This window comes from Megalopta genalis, chromosome 1 (genome assembly GCF_051020955.1).
Source record: "Megalopta genalis isolate 19385.01 chromosome 1, iyMegGena1_principal, whole genome shotgun sequence".
NCBI classification, from domain to species: domain Eukaryota; kingdom Metazoa; phylum Arthropoda; class Insecta; order Hymenoptera; family Halictidae; genus Megalopta; species Megalopta genalis.
Window position 1 is genome coordinate 23,858,209 of NC_135013.1, and position 20,512 is coordinate 23,878,720.

Here is a 20,512-nt window from a genome sequence, read left to right on the forward strand (position 1 = left end):
AAACGAAACGATCAGGTTTAATTAACGATTACGTTGATTCTTTAATTGCTGTGCGCGAAAGTGTGAATCGATTCGCTCGTTACCTCATCGATGCGTGCACCGCTACGCGCAAGGATTCTCGCCGTTGATTACGATCGTTGAATCTCGAATTCGTTACGAGATCACGCGGTTATATTGTAGAAAATAATTTCGGAAGAGATTACGAATTCTCTCGGGCGCGTTTTCATGAAACTCGTCGAATCTGGCGCCAAAATTTGCTTCGCGAGACAACGATTCTTCGTCCTAGACGGAATTCACGATCCGGTCCGCGTTCCACGATTCCTTATGCTCCGCGTTGCTCCGCGTTGCTCCGCGTTGCTCCGCGTTGCTCCACGCCGCGCCACGCTCCGCAGCCGCACGACTGCACGCAGGCCATAGGCTATACAAGCTACGCGCCATGTGCCGTACATACGGCCGCACCGTAACGCGAACCGCAACCATCGCCGAGACCGGATAACCGACCATAACCATACTGCAGTTCGTCCGCGTGTACACTGCAGCTGGTACGTTCGTGTTATTTATTTAGAATGAGTGCGTGGAAGCAATATATTATGTCCATTCCAACCCATACGGTGAGTTCGTAATTGAACCTTCGATTAACGATAAACCACTGATACCGTAAGTAACGTATAAGCAATGTTTTGATTTCTATACGCATAGGTTATGTGCCACCAGCTGTCAAAGTCGAACACGACTTGTCCAGGTGACGTTGAACAAAGATACGTGTACCTTTTATTGAAACTGCTTACTTTTTTAGGACTACGAAGGCCAAGCTCGGGCAGAAAAATTGTCCAGAGTAATCATAACGCTGTTCGGAGTAAGACATCGCATACGAAACGCTCAAACGCCGAGTCGTAAATCGAAATTTATTCCAACACGGTTTATTATCGTTCGCAGGTGGTCGGATTCATATGGGGATACGTTATCCAACAATTCTCGCAAACGATTTACATTATCGGTGCTGGATTTCTAATGGCTGCCGTAATCACGTTACCACCCTGGCCCATGTACCGCCGTAAACCTCTGGACTGGCAGAAACCGCAGACAACGATCGCTACCAAACTAAAGAAAAAAAAGTAGCTACACGATCCTGCCACTCGTACTTAACGCATTCCTGTTGATATAAGATATATTACAACGTTGTATAATAAGCGCAGACGCGTTATTGTTTTGTAATTAAAATTCACTCACGATTCAATCCGTGCTTCTATCGACCGTACCGTCGTTAAATTCGGACGTATCGTTTAGCAATCGAGTGGCTCGCTTTTGATACGGTTATCGTAAGATCCTTGCGATCACGGTGCCGCTGTATTTCCTTCCGAGAAACAGAGACGCCGACCGTAGAGGCTCGACACTTTTGAAAACCACGATTTACGCGCATTCGTCGAACCGTTGCAAAATTAGCTCACGTAATTAGCGCCGCATCGCCGCGCGTCTACGAGCGAAATATTAAAATACACGTCGAGTCGCGGCAACGGTAACACACGTCCAATCGTGTAAATACGACGAACGCGCGATCGCGCAACGATATTATTTATCGGTGGAAAGCAACGGACAACGACACGGCTATTGCGAAACACGGCCGACCCGATGGTACGAGATATCGAGCTCGGAATTTCCCTTCCGCTTCCGAAACCGTCGGTGTTGCGCGATCGGAGGAAGGCGTCCAACGGAGGATCGGTCTCGATCTCGATCGCGAACAATTAATCGGCAATTACGATCGCGCGCGCCGCTCCCTGCGTCACCCGCGTTGGAACGGTTCCAAGGTTCGACTTTCATCGGCCGTGTTCTTCATTTTCTCCGGTCGCATATTTCCCTCAAAATTGGCCCAACCGTTGACTTTCACGGCACCGGCACCGGCACCGGCACCGGCACCGGCACCGAGAACGAGGCAGAGCGATCGTTGCGTAAACGAGCAGGCCGATTACGCGTATTCCCGCGTCCATCTTACGCGCGTGGTCGCATCGGAAACGCGAACGTGCCGCAACACCTTGGAACGCCGCTTTTGTCTCCTTCGTTGCTTTTTAACCGGCGACTCTTGTCTTTCGTCGTCGATGCGCGCAGAGACTCGTATCGCGATCGGAAAGAAGGACAGATTCGCGCGAACGTTCGATCGTCCCACGAACTAGAACGAAGAACCTAGAAACTTCCTTTTCCAATGTCCACCCTTGGCACTGTACGAGCCAAGGATTCTAAGCAAGGTTTACGATCGAGAAATCGACCACCGTAATACCATCGTCGTCCAGATTCTATTCAACGTTTTCTCGTACCGAGAAGGTTTAATTGCTCCAAACTTATCAATGGCCCCGAGATTTCTCACGATTCCCATCGAGCATACGAATTGTACGATACGCGCGCATCGTATTCGCGGGCCAATCGTAACAGCTTGGCCTCTCTCGAGCCTGGAGTAATCAGAGAGGGGGCTGCGGGGGGAGGGGAAGAAGAGTCTTCGCGACCATGTAATTTCCTCGGGTCTCGGTCTCCGCTTTCGAGAAACAGGTTACAGGATTACGCAATCGATTGCGAGCGTCGGGATCGCGATCGGTTCGTTGGAAACCAAAAATTGACCGGAGAATTCTTCGACCTCCATACTCTACACGCACACGTTGGACGATGTATCGCACGGTGTACGCGCACGCGCCAATGCATATACGTATAATCACCTAAATACGTTCTTTGTCCAAATACTCTTGCTTTTCGGCCAGGAACACGAATCGATACGGCCTCCCAAGAATACGGTCCAAAGTCGGTCGCAGCCTTCGGTTCCATAAAACGCGACTCGTTCCACCCCGTCATGTCGCATCCGAGATCGCGGAGCGAGAACCAAACGTTCGTAACAGCCGAGTCCCGGAAAGAAACAAGGACAATTAGGACATGCCCGGTGAAACGTTTCCTCCGTTCGTGACCGTAGAAGAAATCTCTTCCGGCCGCGGGACCGATTAACGCGAAAACACGAACGATTCGGGCAATCTAACGTGAGAAGAAAGGACCAACGAATCGGTCTCCGGGAATACCGAGGTCTGGAGTCGGGTTACCGAACTCGGAGAGACCACTTTCACCGGGCGAATTCGACCGATGGGCCAGGTCGGTAGGCGGACCAGGCCCGAAACAGCCCTTGCGCAATCGCGCGATCGCGCGACCACGCAACCGCGTAGCCCGCTAACCCGGTAGCCGCGACGATTCGAGCCACCGGAAAATCACGACGACGGGATCCCGTCCACCTTTCTCGTCTCACCTTGTTACCGAGTGCACCCGCCGCCGCCGCCGCCGCCGCGCAAGATACGCGCAGCTTACGAAACGCTTTCTCCCTCGTATGATGGATATTTTAAGTATGCGGCCTGCACCGCTTCCTGCAACACTGGACGGGCCAGCGGTGCGTGCACGAAAACGACGAAAATCGACGGGGGAAAAAAGCGAACGACGCAACGTGCAACGCGCGCGCGCGTATCTTGCGGTGGAGCTGTACGCGCGTCGCCGAGACCGTGGATCGTGGACGCGGTCGTTACCTTGCTCTCAACGCCGACTCCTTTCTGGAAGCGAGTCGGTCCGCGGCCGTTCGACCGGAACGCGACCGAACCGATTCCGCGATATATCGCGCCGGAAATCCAACGAGCCGAACGGACTTCGCATCCCATTTTTTCTTTCCGCGCGAGCGAACCGTGACGCGAAAACATTTTCCCTGTCGCTGGCCGAGACCGCGCGATTAGGCGAGCGTTACTCAACCTTGGTCGCTGTTACGCGCCGATTCGACCGTTGACCGTGATCGGATCGCCACCGACGATCGATCCGCTCGGACGGCTTCTTCCTACGGCCGGACCGGATCTTCGCGGATTCGCGCGTCGTCCGATCTTCGTAGGTTCCACGGAAATCGCGAATTTTCTAATCGATCGACGCGGTAAACCGTGCACCGGAACGAATCCGTTTCGAGCAAAGGGAGTTTGGACGGTTCTCCGGCGCTCCGTTGGGAAGCGTTGCACCGACGTCGGGTCCGCCGCGACCTCGTCTTCGTTGATCGGAAGCGTCGCGCGTCGACGGTATCGCGAGTTCGCGGACAAAACCGGGCCCGCGATCTTCCTCCGTTCGAGCCGTTCGCAGCTACGGTCGATAGCCCGAGTTATCGGATACCTACGACGACGAGATCTTCCCGGCCCGCTCGATCCACCGTGGTCGGCCGACGCCGAGCCAGACGCTCGGCTCGGATACGATTAACGCGGAATCGCGTAAGCGCGTTTCAATTTCGTACTCGCACTCGCGCGATCGTGTCAGCGACCCGATGTCAAGGTGTCTCGCGCGCGCCGACCGCGCCGAGATGGATCGGGAGATGTTTTCGGCGCGTTGCGTCATTCGGAATTCGAACGAGCGACACGCAACCGAATTTCTCTTTTTCGTCAAACGACGTCGATGCTCGCCGATCGACCGTCGCGGAAATTGCGGGGCGCGATCCCGACGCCGGCGGGATTATGACAACGGCTGAAATAGGCCGAGACAACGAGAACGCGATTTGCCCGAACGCGATTTGCCCGAACGCGCAATATCCTTTTCCGAATCTGCCGGGTCAAATCGTTCGCGGAATGCAACGTTTCGACGACGTCCGCGTCGGCACGGTCGTTTTCGGGGCCGCTCGGAAATTCCCGATTCGAGAACAGAGGATATCGCGAAATTGCCGAGATCGCGTCCTCGAACCGACGTCGCCTTTCGTCGGTTCGTCCATCTTCGAAAAACGTAAGAACGAACGAAACGAACACTTTTCGATTAGAATATCCATCCGACGATTCGACCGAACGGTTGGCGCCTGGACGCCCGCGTCCACGCCCGCGTCCACGACCATGCACGGAGCGCGCGTACGATTTACTCCACTTACCGGAGATTTTCGCAGAGCCGGATGTTGTTCGCGCAGCGGGGACCGATTATGGGGCAAGAGCGAGCGCCTAGAAAAATCATTCGACACGCGTTCCACAAATTACGATAACTCGTAATACGCCCGTTCGACGGAGCTTTCTCCTCGGCGCGGCGTCGTTACACGGGTGTCGATGTTTCGCGAGAAAAATGTATTCGATGCGCGATTCACGATGGATATAGGAAACGATTCGATTCGAAAGCGGCTACGAGGAAACGATATTCGCCGGGATTCGCCCGCTCCCCGATATCCGAAACGTTCTTCCCTCCGTCGGACGTCGTAATTTTTGAAAAACGTCGCCTCCGCCGAGTCGCTTCCGCTTTCCCGGATTCGATTCGATCGTACGACCGGTAACCGGTAACGAGCGGATCCAAATGTTCCGCTGCCGGACGTTGTTCCATGCTATAAAACCGCCGTCGATCGAGACCACGCGATCTCGCTACGTTGCAAAGAGTAAACTTTTCGTTCTTCCGTTCCGTTTGCCGCGAACGGATAAGTCGATGAAATATTTCGCCGTTCGAAGGTGTCCGGTAAACGTCGACCGACGACGCTGCCGCGGTCGCGCCGAGCCGCGCCGGGGAAGGGACGCGGAACCATCGAGAAGGCCGCACGGCCTCGGACATCGCAGAGATTCGCTTTCGAGCGGCACTTTTCCCGGATTTTCCCGCCCCGTCCCGAGCGTCCCGTCTCGCTCATCCATAATGCAGGCGATAATGGAAAGAATCGGCGCGTTACCGTTTTCTATCGACCGCGCAACGATCCCGCGCGACGGCGCTATTCGCAAAGCGTTCTCCGCCGTTCGAACAGCGTGCACGACTCGTCGAGACTTTATAGACTTTGTATCGTGAAGCGACGCAGCGATTGGCCCACGCGCTGCTTCGCGCGATTACGCAGTCGAGTTAGCCGACGACGCGTCCCGTCGCGGAACACGCGGAACGAACGTAACCGGAGAGACGGCCGCTTCCTAGCTTTTACGTAACAGCAAAGTCGAGCGACTTTACCGCTTGCCGGCTCTCCCACCCCGGTGGCGGTGTTTCGCCGGGTGGTTTTGGACACCTCGGATCCTCCTTTATAAGCACGCATCCCCGACCGTCCAAAGCCAGAAACGTATCGACACCCGTGAAACAGCGGTCGTCGCGTGTTCGCCGATCGTCTCATTCGTCGCTTTCGTTCGGTTCTCGCCTTCGCCGGTTCCCTTCGTTTCCGTGACCGTGCGTCGTTCGACGACGAACCGGATCGCCGATCGCCTAGGAAAACTTTACCCGACAACACCCGGACAGCCTACCGAGATGCGCTCCCAGAGCATCGTTGTGAGTAACGCGGATCGCGCGTTCGACGATTCACGATCGAGGTTTCCGCGATCGACGGCCGTGGCTCGCGTCTCGGATTTCATTCGTAGTCCGTTTTTAAACGTTCGTTTCTCCCGTTAAAGCCCCGCGCTCGGTTCTCGCATTTTTTCGCTTTTTCTCGTTTCATCTCGATTTCGATTTTTTCTTCTTCGAAGTCTCGCGCGCGATCGTCTTTTTTCTTCGTTGCATCGCGTCGCGTCGCGCCGATGTTTTATTTATTTTCGCGCGTAACTCTACGCGATTCTCTCGCCTACGTAAAAAGCAGGCGAAGCGTCCAGCTCGCGATCGCGAGGACGTTTGCTCCTTTCGAACGGATTTCGTTCGCCTGTTTCGATCGAGTTCGATTCGTTCGGCAGTCCGGTAATCCGGTAATCCTAAATATTTTCGAACGCGTTCTCGGTTATTTCAAAACGCGACGTTTTCGCGGAAGAAGCGCGCGTAGCGGCGAATCGCGACGCGTGCACGGTGTATACAACGGTGTGCACGTCGCGCACGGTGAAACGCGAAAGGGGAAAGAATATGCGGCCGCGCGTACGCGATATCGAAGCCTGCGAGCGAATCGCGAATGCGGTTGCAGTCTTATGGACGAATCAGAAATTCGTGTTCGTGTTGCAGTTGATCGTGTTCGGAATACTGGCCGTGGCCTTGTCTTCGCCGGTGCCGGGCTACCACGGGTAAGTCGTCCAAGCGTCTCGTCGCGTCTCGCGGATCGTTCTCTCCGCGATCGATGGCGCGTCTCCGCGGAGGCTGTTGCGCGATCGGTCCGGAGATACGATCGACGAACCGTGGATCTTCGCGCGCATACGTATATCCGCGAAAGAAAACTATCGGCGAACGTCGGTTTCGTTTCGCTGGCGTCGAAAATCCATCCGACGTCGAAGATTCGAGCAAGAGACGTTTTTTCGTCCAGCGACTCGAATCGCGCGGGAAACGTTCGTCGCGGGCGACGCTCGAACATCTTGGGAAAATTTCGAGCGTCGGCCGAAAGAACCGCGGAACGAATCGTTTCCGTCGATCGGCGCGCGGCGATCGCCGATACCTATCGCGAATTTCTGTACGTATGCTCGCGCGGACGCGGAGTAGCCCGACGCGGAAATAACCTCGTTTCGAAAGATAATCGATTCGTCCGATTGCAGTTCTTCGCACCAGCACGTCCGCATCCACGTGCCTTATCACGTGCACACGGTCCATCATCATCACGTGAAGAAGGTACCCGTGCACCACGTCGAGAAGGTGCCCGTGCCGGTGCCGATCCCTGTCCATCACGTGGAAAAGGTTCACGTCCCTGTCCCGGTTCATCACGTCGAGAAGGTTCACGTGCCGGTGCCTGTCGTCGAGAAGGTCCACGTGCCCGTGCCCGTACCCGTCCACGAGGAGAAGAAGTGGTGGTAACGGGAGCGCGCTTCGCCGTTCGCCTCGATCGTTGCCCGGGTGCGCGCGGATACTCGGACTCTCGAACCGTTCCGAACGCTTCCAAAATCCTCGCTCGTTTCGAATATATTCCGCCGGGCGCGGCGTCGCGCGAATCCAACTCGTCCAACGACGAGACTCCGACGGAGGATATCCGACCGGGGCTAGGATATCCGAGGATATCCGTTCGGATCGGACGGACGGACGAGGTCGATGCCGGATTTCTTCTTTCCTCGTCGAAAAGCTGCGCGACGACATCGAGATCCACCGCGCTTCGAAGAGCGGACGCTTTCGGAACGGGGTCGAAATGGAGGATAAATTTCTGGACGAGGAACGTCGGATCCGCGAATCGCGCCCGTACGACGAGCTCGCGTTTTTCGTTGCAGGTCGCGAAGCGAACGCGTTCGAGTTACCAAAACTACTACCCGATCTTGTCGCTCGCATCGGTCCACGCCGCCCAAAATTCGTTCCAGGTGGCGGCGGCGGCGGCGGCGGATCTCGTTCGTGCCGGAAAAGGAGAAGGCGGGGAATGGTGCGAAGCTGTCTCGAACGGGGTCTGGGTTGGTCGCTCGAGTACGCGCGTACGTAAAACGCGCTTCCGCGTACTTGCGATCGGAGTCTTGTATCCAAGACGCTTCTATGTACATATATTGGTATTACGTTGCATCATGTTATTTTTATACAATACACGTGTTTGAAAAACGTCGCGTCGACCGCATTATTTCGAGCACACCTTTCACCCCGGAAGAAACTTTGCCGTCTTCCTCGAACCACGGCGCCGAAGAATTCTTCGGTCGGTCGTTTTGCTCGGACAACGCGGCCAACGGGCAACGCGCGGAAGAGACCGCGCGTCGATCTCGCCGGAGGTAGAAACGAGATGCGTCGTTTTCGGAGGTCGGGGATAGAGTTTCGACGAAACGCTCGAACAACGGAACAAAACGTTTAATCGACGGTCAACGATCGCGTATGTACAAAGGAAAACGTAACGAACGATAACGAATACGGATAACAAATAACAAATAGGTAGAGAAACACTTGCTCCCGCGGCGTCACCACTCTTCTATGTGTTTGTGTCCATCGTCCTCTTCCTCGTGCTTCACGTGATGAATCTTCTTCACTCGAGTATGGTAGTGCTTATGAATCAACTCGGGCACGTGGATGACGAAGTGCGTGCTGGGGGAAACAAACATCGTGTTTCGAGTCGACGAGGCGAGCGATAAATATTTGACGTCGTTCGTACGAATATCGCGAATAATATTTACTGTTCGTGGTGACCGCCGCCGGGGATGGGCATCGAAGACACCAGGGCCGTCGAAACGACCAGAACGAAGAGGAGAATCTGAAACGAAGCACACGATTCTCGCGTCAACGAAAATGTCTCGGCTAAAAGACTGCTAAGGAAACGGAGACGAAGGAAACGGACTCGAAGGAAAAGACGAATTCGAGGATTCGTTGATTTCCGTTCGCGCGCGAATCGAGACGAGTCGAGTCTACGGCGGCTCGAGTCCGGAGCGATTCGAGCAAAATCGAAAAAAAAACGAACGAATCGTGTCGCGTTACGAGTTCGGGTGAAAGCGTCCGCGATTAAATCGACCGAATCGCGCGCGTCGTTCGGATGCTGGTCGGTGAAACGATCGCGTCGAGATACGTTCGTCGAACCTGCCGTTTCGACGTCGGCAACCGACGAATCTTCGTTTCAAAATTCTCTAATTATTCACGGCGAACGAATAATTTTCCATAGAATCGATCGTTCCGCGAAAAGATCGGACCGAGGCGAAAATTCCAGAATCGAGGTACGATCCGTCGCGATCGAAGCGAAAGAGGGCCAGAGTATCCGCGCTCGTCCGAGCTTACGAAATACGGAAGCGGAATATCGGCGATCGCGATAAAACGCGCGCGCGCGCGTTAGGAAACGTTTAATTTTACGGAAGCCGAGAGCGAATCGATCGCGGTTCGCGTGAAAAATATCCGCGGGAAATTCTTTGCGCGGTCGGATATTCGGAAAAGGCAGATTTTCTTTTAACGCGATTCGACACCCACGTGCGCTTTCCGGTCCATGGCGTCGGCGCGGCGCGTCGCGGCTCGGCTCGGCTCGGCTCGGCTCGAAGGCAAGGCTCCCCGAAGGCAAGGCTCCTCGAAGACGAGGCTTCTCGAAGGTAGGTTCTCCGAAGCTAACTAGGAATCGCGATTCTGCCGGGCCTTATAAACGGAAGCACAATCAGTGAATGGTACAGGAACCGACGGAATATTTCCTGCGCGCACCCCACCCAAATCCGTTTCCTTCCCTCTCACTCGGACGTAACAACGCGGAATTTCGCGCGTTCGGGTTCGCGCTCGCGTTCGCACTCGCTTCGAACGTTCCATCGTCTTGGCGTACGCAGGGTAGGCGTAGCGGTCGTCGTCGATCGAGCGAGGGCCCTTCGACGCGTTCTCGCTCGCGCGTCGCTTTTACGGAGAGGCTCCCTCGCGGGACGGAAGTAAGAGCGCGATCGAACCCGCGGGCAAGGTCCGTGTCCGAGGAGAAAGGATCGATTTTTCTGGAGATTCGACCGGAGCTTTGCCCGTGAAAGTCGGAACGCGATCGGCTCCACGCACAAATGTCACCTTTTACGACTTTAGGACCCGTCGCTCTTTCGTTCGGTCAAAGTTTCGGAATTTTAGCAATTTTCACGAACGCGAATAAATCGCGGTTCGGCGATGGTGCTTCGAAGGATTCGAGTGCGTCGAAAAGAAGGTACCGCATCTTCCTCCAAATAATAATCTCGGAAGAAGTCGATACCGCTGTTTCTATCGAAACGTTGCCAAATAATCGATGGCAAATAACAATTTAAGAACGTATTCGATTCCGACGCGAGCTCGACGTAAATTCAACGCAACGCCGTCTATCCTGATTTTGAAGAATATCGTAGCAATTCGGGTTTATCCGTCCCGACGCGACGCGGGTCAAATTCGATCGACGCGAACGCGCGTCGCCTCGACCCCGCCTCGTTCGGCCCAGCCGCGGCAGCGCGCAGCGTATCGTCGGCTTCCCGACAGATTCGTGGCCGATGTCTTTCGACGAGACGGACAGTCGCGACGAACGCGACGTTCTCTCGAGACGTCCGCGCCCCTTCGAGAATTCTGCGCTTCCCCTGCTCGGGCAGTTCGGTTTTGGTTTCGGTTTGCATACGAAATTTCTTCGGATGAACAAACGGGGTTCGTGGCCGAGGAAAGCAAACGAATCGGCAATTTTTGTATCGCGGCGTCGACGGACCGGGAACGTCGAACGCGCGCAGTCTTCGTTACGACGCAGAGCGTTCGTTCTTTTTTCGAGACCGCGCGAAGGCGAGAAAAACGTTGCAGTCGCGTCCAATCCTTCTTTCGCTTTCGCTGCTTCGTTGCTCGTTGACCCGCGACGCTTCCGAACGAACGTTCGCCGCTGCGAAAATTCGCGGCGCGATCGATCGACTTTCTCGTAAAAGATCGGGAAGGTCGTAACCGTTCGCATCGACCGCGACGATATTCGAGGCGTCGTTCGAACGAAAGGTTCTCGGTCGGCCGTGGACGAAGGACAAGATCGGTGCGAGCGGCGCGAATCCAACGACGCGCGAGTGAAATCGTTCTCCTCCGTGCGGCGCAACATCTGCTGCTCTCTTTCACTTTCCGCTTACTTTCCATTTCGAGTCGATTCTAGAACGTGCCGAACGCGCGCGACGCGCAGAACCTGCGGAACGCGCGGAACGATTATCGTCGTCGTTATCGAAATATCGTTGCGCCTGGATCGGAAAGTATCTCCAGGAATCGTCGGGCGATCCCCTCCGATCGAACCGAGATTCGATATCGAATTCCCGAGACGATATCGATTCCTCGGAAGTCGACGCGAAGGAGCGAGGACGGGAGAGATTTCTCTGGAACAAAGTCGTTCGACGTCGATTATCGGCACCTGCCGGTAAAATTAGGAGAAACCGTGAAATCCTTTGCGAGCCGCGAGCTACGTATCTCCATGCGAGAAAACCCGATTCGAGAGAGACGCGGAGCATCTCGACCGATCGACGAATCGCGGATTTTTATGAAAAAGAAAAAGCGTCTTTCTTCGTCGATCGCGAAACGCCGAGGCCCGATGGCACAATCGCTTTCTTCCAAAAACGATCGCATCGTCGACGAGTCGAGTTATGCTGGAACATCTTCGAATTCTGGATCGTTCGATGCACAGCACGGTTGCGATAAACGCGTAACCGTGGGACCGGAACGATCCGACCGCTTTTTACAAAATTCGTCGAAAAACGTCCAGCATCGTTCCGGTTTTAAAGGACGCGTTCGGTAAACGTGTCCGCGACTGTAGGAAAAGTACACCGCTTTAAAAATTCGATAGAAAAATCGTCGAGGAGACTCCGCCGATCGCTTGGAACTTTTCCCCGCGATGCTTCCGTGTTTCGTCGTTCGGTTAAACGACGATGGATAAACTCGCCGTGTAAAAAAGTAGAAAACAATTTATTTAAACGTAACAAAGCGGTATTTACAGAGCGCAGGGTATGTACAAAACGCAGCGATGGTGCAGCGAGCAAACGGTCGGGTATGCGGCGATACCGATCGCGGCAAGATAAACGGTCGACTGAAAAGGGACGCTACGCGATGGCGAGCGAACGGTCGCCCGCAACATCTATTCGACGATCTCGAAACGAGTGCAGCTAAAAGAATGTGCTTCGGACGTCGTTCGTTGCACGCGTCTCGGTAGTCCGTGCCGACCCTTCTTCGCGGTCGACCGGGAAACCAAAACGGCCTCTGGCACGACGGATCGGCGATCCTTGCCGTGCCGGATCGTCGGTCTCGTTCCGGTAGCGCTCCCGCGACGCTTTTTCGCATCGTTCGACTCCCGGTGTCCCAAGATCTCGTTTCCGCGAACAAAGGAGACGGACGATCGACCGATCGAAATGGCCGGACAAGATCGGTACGACGAAAATTACGGTTCGCGGTACGGGAAATTGGGATCGATCCCCGTCGAATCGGCGCGGCGCGGCGTTTCGTTCTCGCGTATTTACGCCGAACGCTGGATGCCGGATGCCGGATGCCGGATGCCGGATGCCGGATGCCGAATGCTGGAAGCTGGGTGCTGGGCGTTGAACGCAGGGCGCGATGCGACGATCGATGCCGAAAATAGGTCGGAAGGACGATCCTCCACCGCGGTCGGTATTATTTCTTCTTGTGGTAACCCGGGAAACCACCGTGACCGCCGCCGCCGCCTCCGCCACCGCCGCCTCCGTGACCGCCGGAATAGGAATCGTAACCACCGCCTCCGCCATGGCCACTGAAACAAGTATACTTCTCGTAAATCCGCGCTTCGATATTTGCGAATGTCGATCGATCGATCGATCGATCGATCGAACGATGAAACCCGGAAGAGCTATCGCCGCCGATATTTTTTAGATTCGTTCATCGTCGGAAAATTGATTTCTTCCGTAATTTATGTATAATTTCGTTAACCGGCCCTCACCTGCTTCCAAAGCCCGACGATACGCCCCCACCTCCGCTTCCGCCGTAGCTGCTGAGACCGATGTGATGATCGCCACCTCCGAAACCTCCTCCGTGGCCTCCGCCGCCTCCGAAACCACCTCCGTGGCCGCCGCCTCCTCCGAAACCACCTCCGTGACCTCCACCTCCGCCTCCTCCGTGTCCTCCTCCAAATCCACCTCCACCGAAACCTCCGCCTCCGCCGCCGCCGTGATGGTCTTCTATGATAATAGCAGCTCCTCCGCCGCCATGGCCGCCTCCTCCACCGAATCCACCACCGCCGTGGTGGTCGTCGAAGCCTCCGCCGCCTCCGAATCCACCGCCGTGACCACCGCCGCCTCCTCCTCCGAATCCTCCCCCTCCGCCGCCGTGGTGGTCGTCGAAACCACCGCCGCCGCCACCGCCGCCGTGGTCTTCTATGATAATGGCTCCTCCGCCGCCTCCGAATCCTCCACCGTGACCACCGTGACCACCGCCGCCTCCGAATCCTCCGCCGTGGCCACCGCCGCCTCCGAATCCTCCTCCGTGACCACCGCCTCCTCCTCCGAAGCCTCCTCCACCACCGTGGTGGTCACCGAAACCTCCGCCGCCGCCACCACCGCCGCCATGGTCTTCTATGATAATAGCTCCTCCGTGGCCTCCGCCGCCTCCGAATCCTCCGCCGTGGCCACCGCCGCCTCCGAATCCTCCTCCGTGACCACCGCCTCCTCCTCCGAAACCTCCTCCACCACCGTGGTGGTCACCGAAACCTCCGCCGCCACCACCACCGCCGCCATGGTCTTCTATGATAATAGCTCCTCCGTGGCCTCCGCCGCCTCCGAATCCTCCTCCGTGGCCTCCGCCGCCTCCGAATCCACCCCCATGACCTCCGCCACCTCCGAATCCTCCTCCGTGGCCTCCGCCGCCTCCGAATCCACCCCCATGACCTCCGCCACCTCCGAATCCTCCTCCGTGACCTCCGCCGCCTCCGTATCCGCCGCCGAATCCGCCTCCGTGACCTCCTCCGTGGCCGCCGCCGTGGTGGTCTTCGATGATAATGGCGCCTCCGCCACCGTGGCCGCCGCCACCGCCAAAGCCGCCTCCGAAGCCGCCTCCGCCGCCGTGATGGTCGTCGAAGCCTCCGCCGACTCCGGGACTCGTTATTATCACGTCTCCGTGACCGCCTGTGCGAGCAATTCGTTTCATTGTTAGATAGACGCTTCGAGAATCGGCACGCTTCATCGAATAATTGCGATGCGAATAAGTAGAAAAATAATTTTGTTATCCTTCGAAACGATTGTCCTGGAAATATATATCGCGATCGCCCAAAGAGAACGCGAGAGAAGAGGTTTCGTTATTGTTTCGGCCGAATCGCGGACCGCGGGTCAACGCACGCTCGACTTTCGATGTACGCCGTCTCGCCGTTTTTGTCGAATAAACGGCGAGGCGGCAAGACAATAACACGATCGACGTGCGTTGGCCCGACCGTCAAACGCTCGCCTCGGCCTAATGTATACATGCAGCGTTTTTGCCTTAGGAGGCAATGACCGGCTTTCGACACCTGACGATGCGTCACCTTGAGCATCGGCCAGGTGTCTATATATACTGCCGCAAATGTGATAACGGCGAGATTCTCCAAGTATCGTTATCGCTTACAGACAAGTTTAATTTAGCGCCCCTTGCGCCTATACGAAGCCGTGCTTCAATTGTTATACTTCTGTCGTAGCCGTGCTACACTGCATACGCCGAACGGAGCCGTGCTCCAAAAGCTTGTAAATCAAAGGACTGTGGAGTCCAAATCAAATAAATCGCGTGTCGTCTCCTCCCGAATTCCGGCGTTTTAATTTTGTGCCGTGCGCAACAGTTATCGTCTCGAACAAAGTCGCGAAACCGTTGCAGCGCGCTCGACGCGTTCGTCCGCGTGTCACCGAGGTCCGCGATATTCGCCGGGAAGCCAGTGGCCGAGACTCTCCTTTCCCTCTCGGTTCTATCGCGAACGCGATCTTCGCGGAGAAACTTTCTGCTCGAACCACGAGTAGGAATTCTCACCTTTCCGTGGAAAACGAACCCGTGGAAGATACGAATTCCGCGAGCGTCGATAACTCGAACCGAACTCCTAACCGCTCGATCCTACGCTAACCGGAAACGGCGCGGTTTACCAATTACCCGAGCTCGATTCTCACCTCCGCCTCCTCCGTATCCTCCTCCGTGACCTCCGCCTCCACCGCCGTGGTCATCGTGCTCCTCGTATTTGACGATCTTCTTCTCGTCGTGCTGGACTATCTCCGGTACATGGATCCTTATGTGCACGCTAGAAAGTTGATACGCGCCTCAGATATTTAATACCGAGTCGATGAAAGTTGCTACGGTCCCGATACAACGGGCTATGAACTTGACCGTTCTTCGACGATCCCGCGCGATGCGGGCCAACGATCGAAATTACGACGGTACTATGTACTCACTGTTCTTTGCCGAACGTCGCGAGCGCTGTCGTCAGGATCGTCGCGAAGACCAGGCATCTTATCTGTGGACAGATTTCGGCATTCTTTGATCTTCTCGTTCAACTTTTTCGTCGATTTTTCCATCCGACATCGACTCGGAATCGTCGCTCACGGCGGACGAACGATAGAAAAGATCGCGTTCGTATTTCCTACGAAACGGCGAGCGCGTAAAATTTCATCGAAATTCTTTAGGATGTTCCGGATCGCGAAATCGTGACCGATTTATTATCGGCACCTGCTCGAGGCGAAGCAACCGTCGTTTTTATTACAGCTCGCGTCGACGAACCGCAAAGCCAACGGTTGTCCGCAAATTATCGTCGTTCGCCCGGGCACAGCGGTTAGACGCCTCTGCGCGCGGTAGTTACCGCAACGAACGCCGTCCCCTCGAGTCGACGCGATGCTGGAAATGCTAGATTCGCGTCGATCGGGATACGGGACCCGTAAAACTGCCGGGAGACGTTGAGGAGAACGAACGTTCGTTCGCCTTCGAATAAAACGATTCGATGCGTCTTATTCGATGAACGAAAGCCGAATTATGCCCAAAAAGAAACCAAAGGTCCAGCGATCGATCGGCCCCGCGGTAACCGGCTCCGCTACCCCCTGTTCGAACAAATCTATTCTCGATGGCTACAAAAAAAGAAAAAACCGATCGATGTACGAATCTGGCGAAACTGCGTTCGACGTCGTCAACGTAAAAGCGATGCAAAAAATTCGGTAAATTATATCGTTGCCATCGAATCGGTACCCCTAGCTTTCCCAATCGATCGTCTCTTCGTCGCGATCCGATATCGCGTATAGAATCGATTTTAAAAAAATACGATCAACCTTGCGAAGCGAACCTCGAACCTCGAACCGGTTGCAAAGCTTTCGTATTTACTCTCTGTCGAAACAAAAGTTTCGTCGGTTTTCCCGCTATTCTCTACGAAGCTGGAACTCGGCGCGTTTAGCATAAATGTTTGCGGTTCGATCGACGCAAATTATCCATCGTTCCATCGATAGATACGATATCCTCGCTCTACCTTCTGGAAACTTCCCTTCGATCCTCTCACTTTCACAAAAATCTCCGAAAATTTGTCGCGGTCGCGTTCCCAACACCCAGCCACCCGTAGACCGTAGGATTTCCAAGCTCGCGTAGATCCTTACAGCAGCTATCGTCTCCATGGTCGTGGACTCTCTCTCCCTCTCTCTCTCTCCACACTTCCTGCCTCTTCCCGGTCAGCTCTTCTCGATGCTCAAGAACTCACTGTCATATATATCCGGCAAGAATCTTGCCTATATATAGGAGGCCCGAAGGAAGTACCGGAAGACGGGGGACCGAGTGGGGAGAGAAGCGACGATCGGGGCTTCCGAGGAACCGGAGGCGGCCCGGGCGGCGGGCCGGGCGGCGGGCTTGGAAATCGGAGGTGGCCGGAGACGGTGCAGAATCGAGCAACGGCCTACCAGGACGCGCAACCGTTCCGTGCGAATACCCGTCGCGTCGAGTGTGGAGGAACGGCCGTGACCCAGAGTCGGCCACCGGAGAAACTCGTGCTCCGGGCGGTTTATCGCCGCCTATGGAGGCTCGCGGCGTCGGTGCCCTCTGGGGTGAGAAGCCTCTCTGGCCGTGAACGCGGAAAGCGAGCGTCGAGTTCCGCGCGATTCGACCTCGAGGAATCCCGTAAGACGCGCGGCCCGCCTTCGCGTCTTTACGGACGGCGTAGTTTCGTCGTCGCGTCGAAGGTAAACATTTCGTCTTCCGCCGATTTTCGAACCGGTAAACGAGGATGTTGGAAATTATCGCCGATGGCGGCACCGCGGATTCGATGCACGAGCATCGAGGATTCGACGTCCGAAGAGCGGTGAAAGGTTCGTTTTATTTCGCCACGGTGAAAATCGATCTCGCACGGTGCTACGAGAGACGGGTGTTTTATGTAACGGTGAAACGATACACATTTTCGGCAGATTTTTTTGCGATCGAGCCGTAGAGACGCGCGCGATCGCAAAAGTTTCGAATAGAAAATCGAAAGTCTGTCTCGAACTCGATCGAAAACGGCAGAGTCGACGAACGTACGGCGATATTTAAACGTCGTACGACTATACGAGTACGGTACAGCCCGAGTAAAAGCGAATCCATTCGATCGCTGGAACATGAATTTCGGTATGCGAAATTTTCGCTTCGGCGACGATAGAGCAAAGGAACGAGAAAAATTCGCGGCGATGCGCCGACTTTCCTCGGGGACGATCGTTGCACGAATCGGTGGATACGCGAAGAGCTTCGCCGTTCGAGAACTCGGCGCTTTCCCCGATCTCCGGAATAGAAAGAAAACGTGGAACGGCGGGATGCTTTGTCGCAGTTTGTTCGCGACGCTAGAAAATCGCCGATATTCGCCGGAGTAACGTTTCGCTCGGCTCGTTCGCGTTACCCGTGGATATTCTCCATCGGCGATCCCGTTCAATTTTAGTCGGATGCGTCGAATTCGCTCGAAAACTATCTATAGACGATTTTATAGCGCATTCCTCGAACAACTTTTACCGCGACCTTACAGGCGGTGCGCGAAGTCGTCGTCGCAACGGCGCGAATGGACGACGATCGTTGTTGGACCGATTATTAGAACGTTCGCGAACCCAACGAGTCGAGTAGGTAATTCCAAATAAACGTCGGTCCTCGTTTCTCGGTTCGAGGACGGTCGACCGCGAGAAAAACGACGAAACGTTGCGCAACCTGCGCGGTATCGCGCGCTATCGTCGCCGAAGAGTAAAAGTGGATGGAATCGCTTTCGACTCCGAGCAGCTTGCTCGCGGCGGTTGTTCTCCCGTTCCGCGCGAGTAACTCGAGTACCTGTAAAATAACAAACGTACCTACTCGTCGGTTCGTTCCGATCGGAAATGGCATCGTTTTCGGCTCGCGTTTCGTCTTCGATGTTCGTTTCCGGTTCGGGTCTCGCCGCTGTCGCGTAAAGCGTAAAAGCATCGGAGCCTCGGAGTCGGAGCGTCGGACCGTAGGACCGTAGCAGAGACGGAGGTCGACGGCGATCGACGGCGATCGACGGCTATCGAAGACGGACGCGCCGCGACGAGAAACGCGAGCCGTCGAGCGGATCTCGTCGTCGGCGTCTCCGCGGAGAACGAGTTCCGATGCGCGAACGCCGAACGAGCGGGGCGATTAACCGATGCGAAGGATCTCGCGGTGCGGTAACGGGCGCGAGGGAATCGTTGGAGAGGCTACGGATTCGCTCGGATAGGCTCGACAACGAACGATCGTTAGCGGGATCTTCCCGCCGCGTCGCTTTCTTCCACGCGCCAACGAGCTTCTACCGTTGCGATCGAAGAATCGAACGCTTTCCGATCTTATCGCGCGCGCGTATCGGCAGTTTCGATTTTCGAAGGAAAAGAAATAAGAAATTATCCGAGGACGGCCATTTCGGAAGCCGTTCGTCCAAGGCTACGCGCGTTCGACGATTCCGTCGTTCGATCGTCGATCGCCCGTTTCTCTACCTGCATATTTCCCTAAATTTCGTAACAGAGAGACGATCCTCCGCGAAGCAAATTTTCGCGGAATCGAAGCAAGATTCGGAGATCGATCGTTCCCGAAGAACGCGCGAGGCCCGAACAAATTCGTTCGACGACCTCTCGCGACTCTCGCCGATCTCATCGGCAAAAAATAAGGAACCGGAAAGTCGCGGCTCCGCGAGTCCGAGGTCGGGCCGGGCAAAGTTCGCGCAACGTCCGAGCAACGCAGCCTCTCCGAATCGGACGCGCTTACGGACGGGTGGTGGACGGAACTACGAATACCGGATAAAAGGTAAGAAGTCGTGCCCGCGAATCGTGTCTCGGAGTCCTCGGCCGGCCTCGCCGCGTTCCGTCGACTCTGGCTGCGCGGCTCCGGCGAAACGCGAACATGGAAGCATGGAAGTGAAAGGGCAAGCGATTCTCCGTAAGAAGCGCCGTCTCTCACGGATCCTCGATCTCTCCCCGTTGCGCGCCGCATCGATCTTCCCCATCGTCGCCGTGTTCTCTTTTCTCCGGCGATAACCGCTCGTTCCCGCGCCCGGGACTTTCTATTTCGTTCCCCGGCAACAACCTCCGAGGAAAGACGAAAAGGAAGAGGAGCACGCGTCGCGCGGATCGGCTAATTGCCGGCGAAGCGAACGAGGCGAAGCGTCCGCGTCCGCGTTCGCGACAAAGGCGCGTAATCGCGTCGCGACCAAAGAAGCCGTTCTCCTGGAGGTTGTTGCCGCCGCCGCCGCCGCTTCGTCGTTATCGAGAATCGAGACGAGACTTTCTACTCGTTCCCGATCGCGACACCGCTTCGAAATATATCCACTTACGATTATAACGTTGTTCGTAACTCGTAACGCCGAGGAACGCCGATCTTTCGATCGAGGAACTTTCTTCCACTTTCTCCGAGGCTGTAAACCGTTCCGAGTTATCGGTTGGAGTAGCTCAAGGTCGTTCAAGGTCGCGCGACCGAGGTCGGCAACGTTCGCGGGAAACGACCGATCGAACGAGACGGGGGTCGTTGAAATCGTTTCGGCCGTATTGGCCGTTTCGGCCGTTTTGGCCGAGAACGATGCCCGAGAGGCTTCTCGAACCACCGCCAGGATGGTCGAGAGACACGGTCTCGGACGAGAGATTTACCCGTCGGATTTTTCAAATGCTCGGGACCGGTTTGAATCGAGGACTCCGAGGAGCCTGGGACGCGGTTTCGCGCCGCGTCATAAAGGTCTAGGAAAACGTTCGAAAGATATTCGAACGTCCGTTTCCGGTCGTTTCCGCGATAGCAAAAATGTCAAGGGAAAACGCGCGAAAAACGGGACAAAAAGGGCAAAGCGTCGGGAACGCGTAAGAATTCGCCATCTACGTCGCGTCGA

General features: G+C 55.6%; 4 protein-coding genes across 4 annotated transcripts; 2 read left to right on the forward strand and 2 right to left on the reverse strand.

The window, feature by feature from the left end:
* Positions 1-344: 344 nt before the first annotated feature.
* On the forward strand, positions 345-1,237 carry LOC117221466 (signal peptidase complex subunit 1). The gene is made up of 3 exons (XM_033472478.2): positions 345-611; positions 797-856; positions 937-1,237. The coding sequence occupies exons 1-3, from the start codon at positions 567-569 to the stop codon at positions 1,117-1,119; spliced, it is 288 nt and encodes a 95-aa protein (XP_033328369.1). The 5' UTR covers positions 345-566; the 3' UTR covers positions 1,120-1,237.
* A 4,784-nt stretch (positions 1,238-6,021) lies between these two features.
* On the forward strand, positions 6,022-8,397 carry LOC117221514 (uncharacterized). Its single transcript, XM_033472543.2, has 3 exons — positions 6,022-6,246; positions 6,901-6,959; positions 7,422-8,397. The coding sequence occupies exons 1-3, from the start codon at positions 6,226-6,228 to the stop codon at positions 7,675-7,677; spliced, it is 336 nt and encodes a 111-aa protein (XP_033328434.1). The 5' UTR covers positions 6,022-6,225; the 3' UTR covers positions 7,678-8,397.
* Positions 8,398-8,622: 225 nt separating this feature from the next.
* LOC117221481 (uncharacterized) lies at positions 8,623-9,881 on the reverse strand. The gene is made up of 3 exons (XM_076523697.1): positions 9,736-9,881; positions 8,958-9,034; positions 8,623-8,868 (listed from the first exon to the last, which is right to left on the reverse strand). The coding sequence occupies exons 1-3, from the start codon at positions 9,751-9,753 to the stop codon at positions 8,745-8,747; spliced, it is 219 nt and encodes a 72-aa protein (XP_076379812.1). The 5' UTR covers positions 9,754-9,881; the 3' UTR covers positions 8,623-8,744.
* Positions 9,882-12,146: 2,265 nt separating this feature from the next.
* On the reverse strand, positions 12,147-17,788 carry LOC117221480 (uncharacterized). The gene is made up of 5 exons (XM_076523545.1): positions 16,806-17,788; positions 15,624-15,685; positions 15,345-15,472; positions 13,166-14,345; positions 12,147-12,979 (listed from the first exon to the last, which is right to left on the reverse strand). The coding sequence occupies exons 1-5, from the start codon at positions 16,821-16,823 to the stop codon at positions 12,865-12,867; spliced, it is 1,503 nt and encodes a 500-aa protein (XP_076379660.1). The 5' UTR covers positions 16,824-17,788; the 3' UTR covers positions 12,147-12,864.
* Positions 17,789-20,512: the final 2,724 nt, after the last annotated feature.

Coding starts and splice junctions, on each gene's coding strand:
- LOC117221480 (XM_076523545.1), bottom strand. Junction 15,473..15,623: donor GCGACGTTCGGCAAAGAACA/GTGAGTACATAG, acceptor TCAACTTTCTAG/CGTGCACATAAGGATCCATG. Junction 14,346..15,344: donor AGGATACGGAGGAGGCGGAG/GTGAGAATCGAG, acceptor TTGCTCGCACAG/GCGGTCACGGAGACGTGATA.
- LOC117221481 (XM_076523697.1), bottom strand. Junction 8,869..8,957: donor GGCGGCGGTCACCACGAACA/GTAAATATTATT, acceptor TGTTTCCCCCAG/CACGCACTTCGTCATCCACG.
- LOC117221514 (XM_033472543.2), top strand. CDS start 6,226: ATGCGCTCCCAGAGCATCGTT. Junction 6,247..6,900: donor TGCGCTCCCAGAGCATCGTT/GTGAGTAACGCG, acceptor TTCGTGTTGCAG/TTGATCGTGTTCGGAATACT. Junction 6,960..7,421: donor CCGGTGCCGGGCTACCACGG/GTAAGTCGTCCA, acceptor GTCCGATTGCAG/TTCTTCGCACCAGCACGTCC.
- LOC117221466 (XM_033472478.2), top strand. CDS start 567: ATGAGTGCGTGGAAGCAATATATTATGTCCATTCCAACCCATACG. Junction 612..796: donor TGTCCATTCCAACCCATACG/GTGAGTTCGTAA, acceptor TTACTTTTTTAG/GACTACGAAGGCCAAGCTCG. Junction 857..936: donor TAATCATAACGCTGTTCGGA/GTAAGACATCGC, acceptor TATCGTTCGCAG/GTGGTCGGATTCATATGGGG.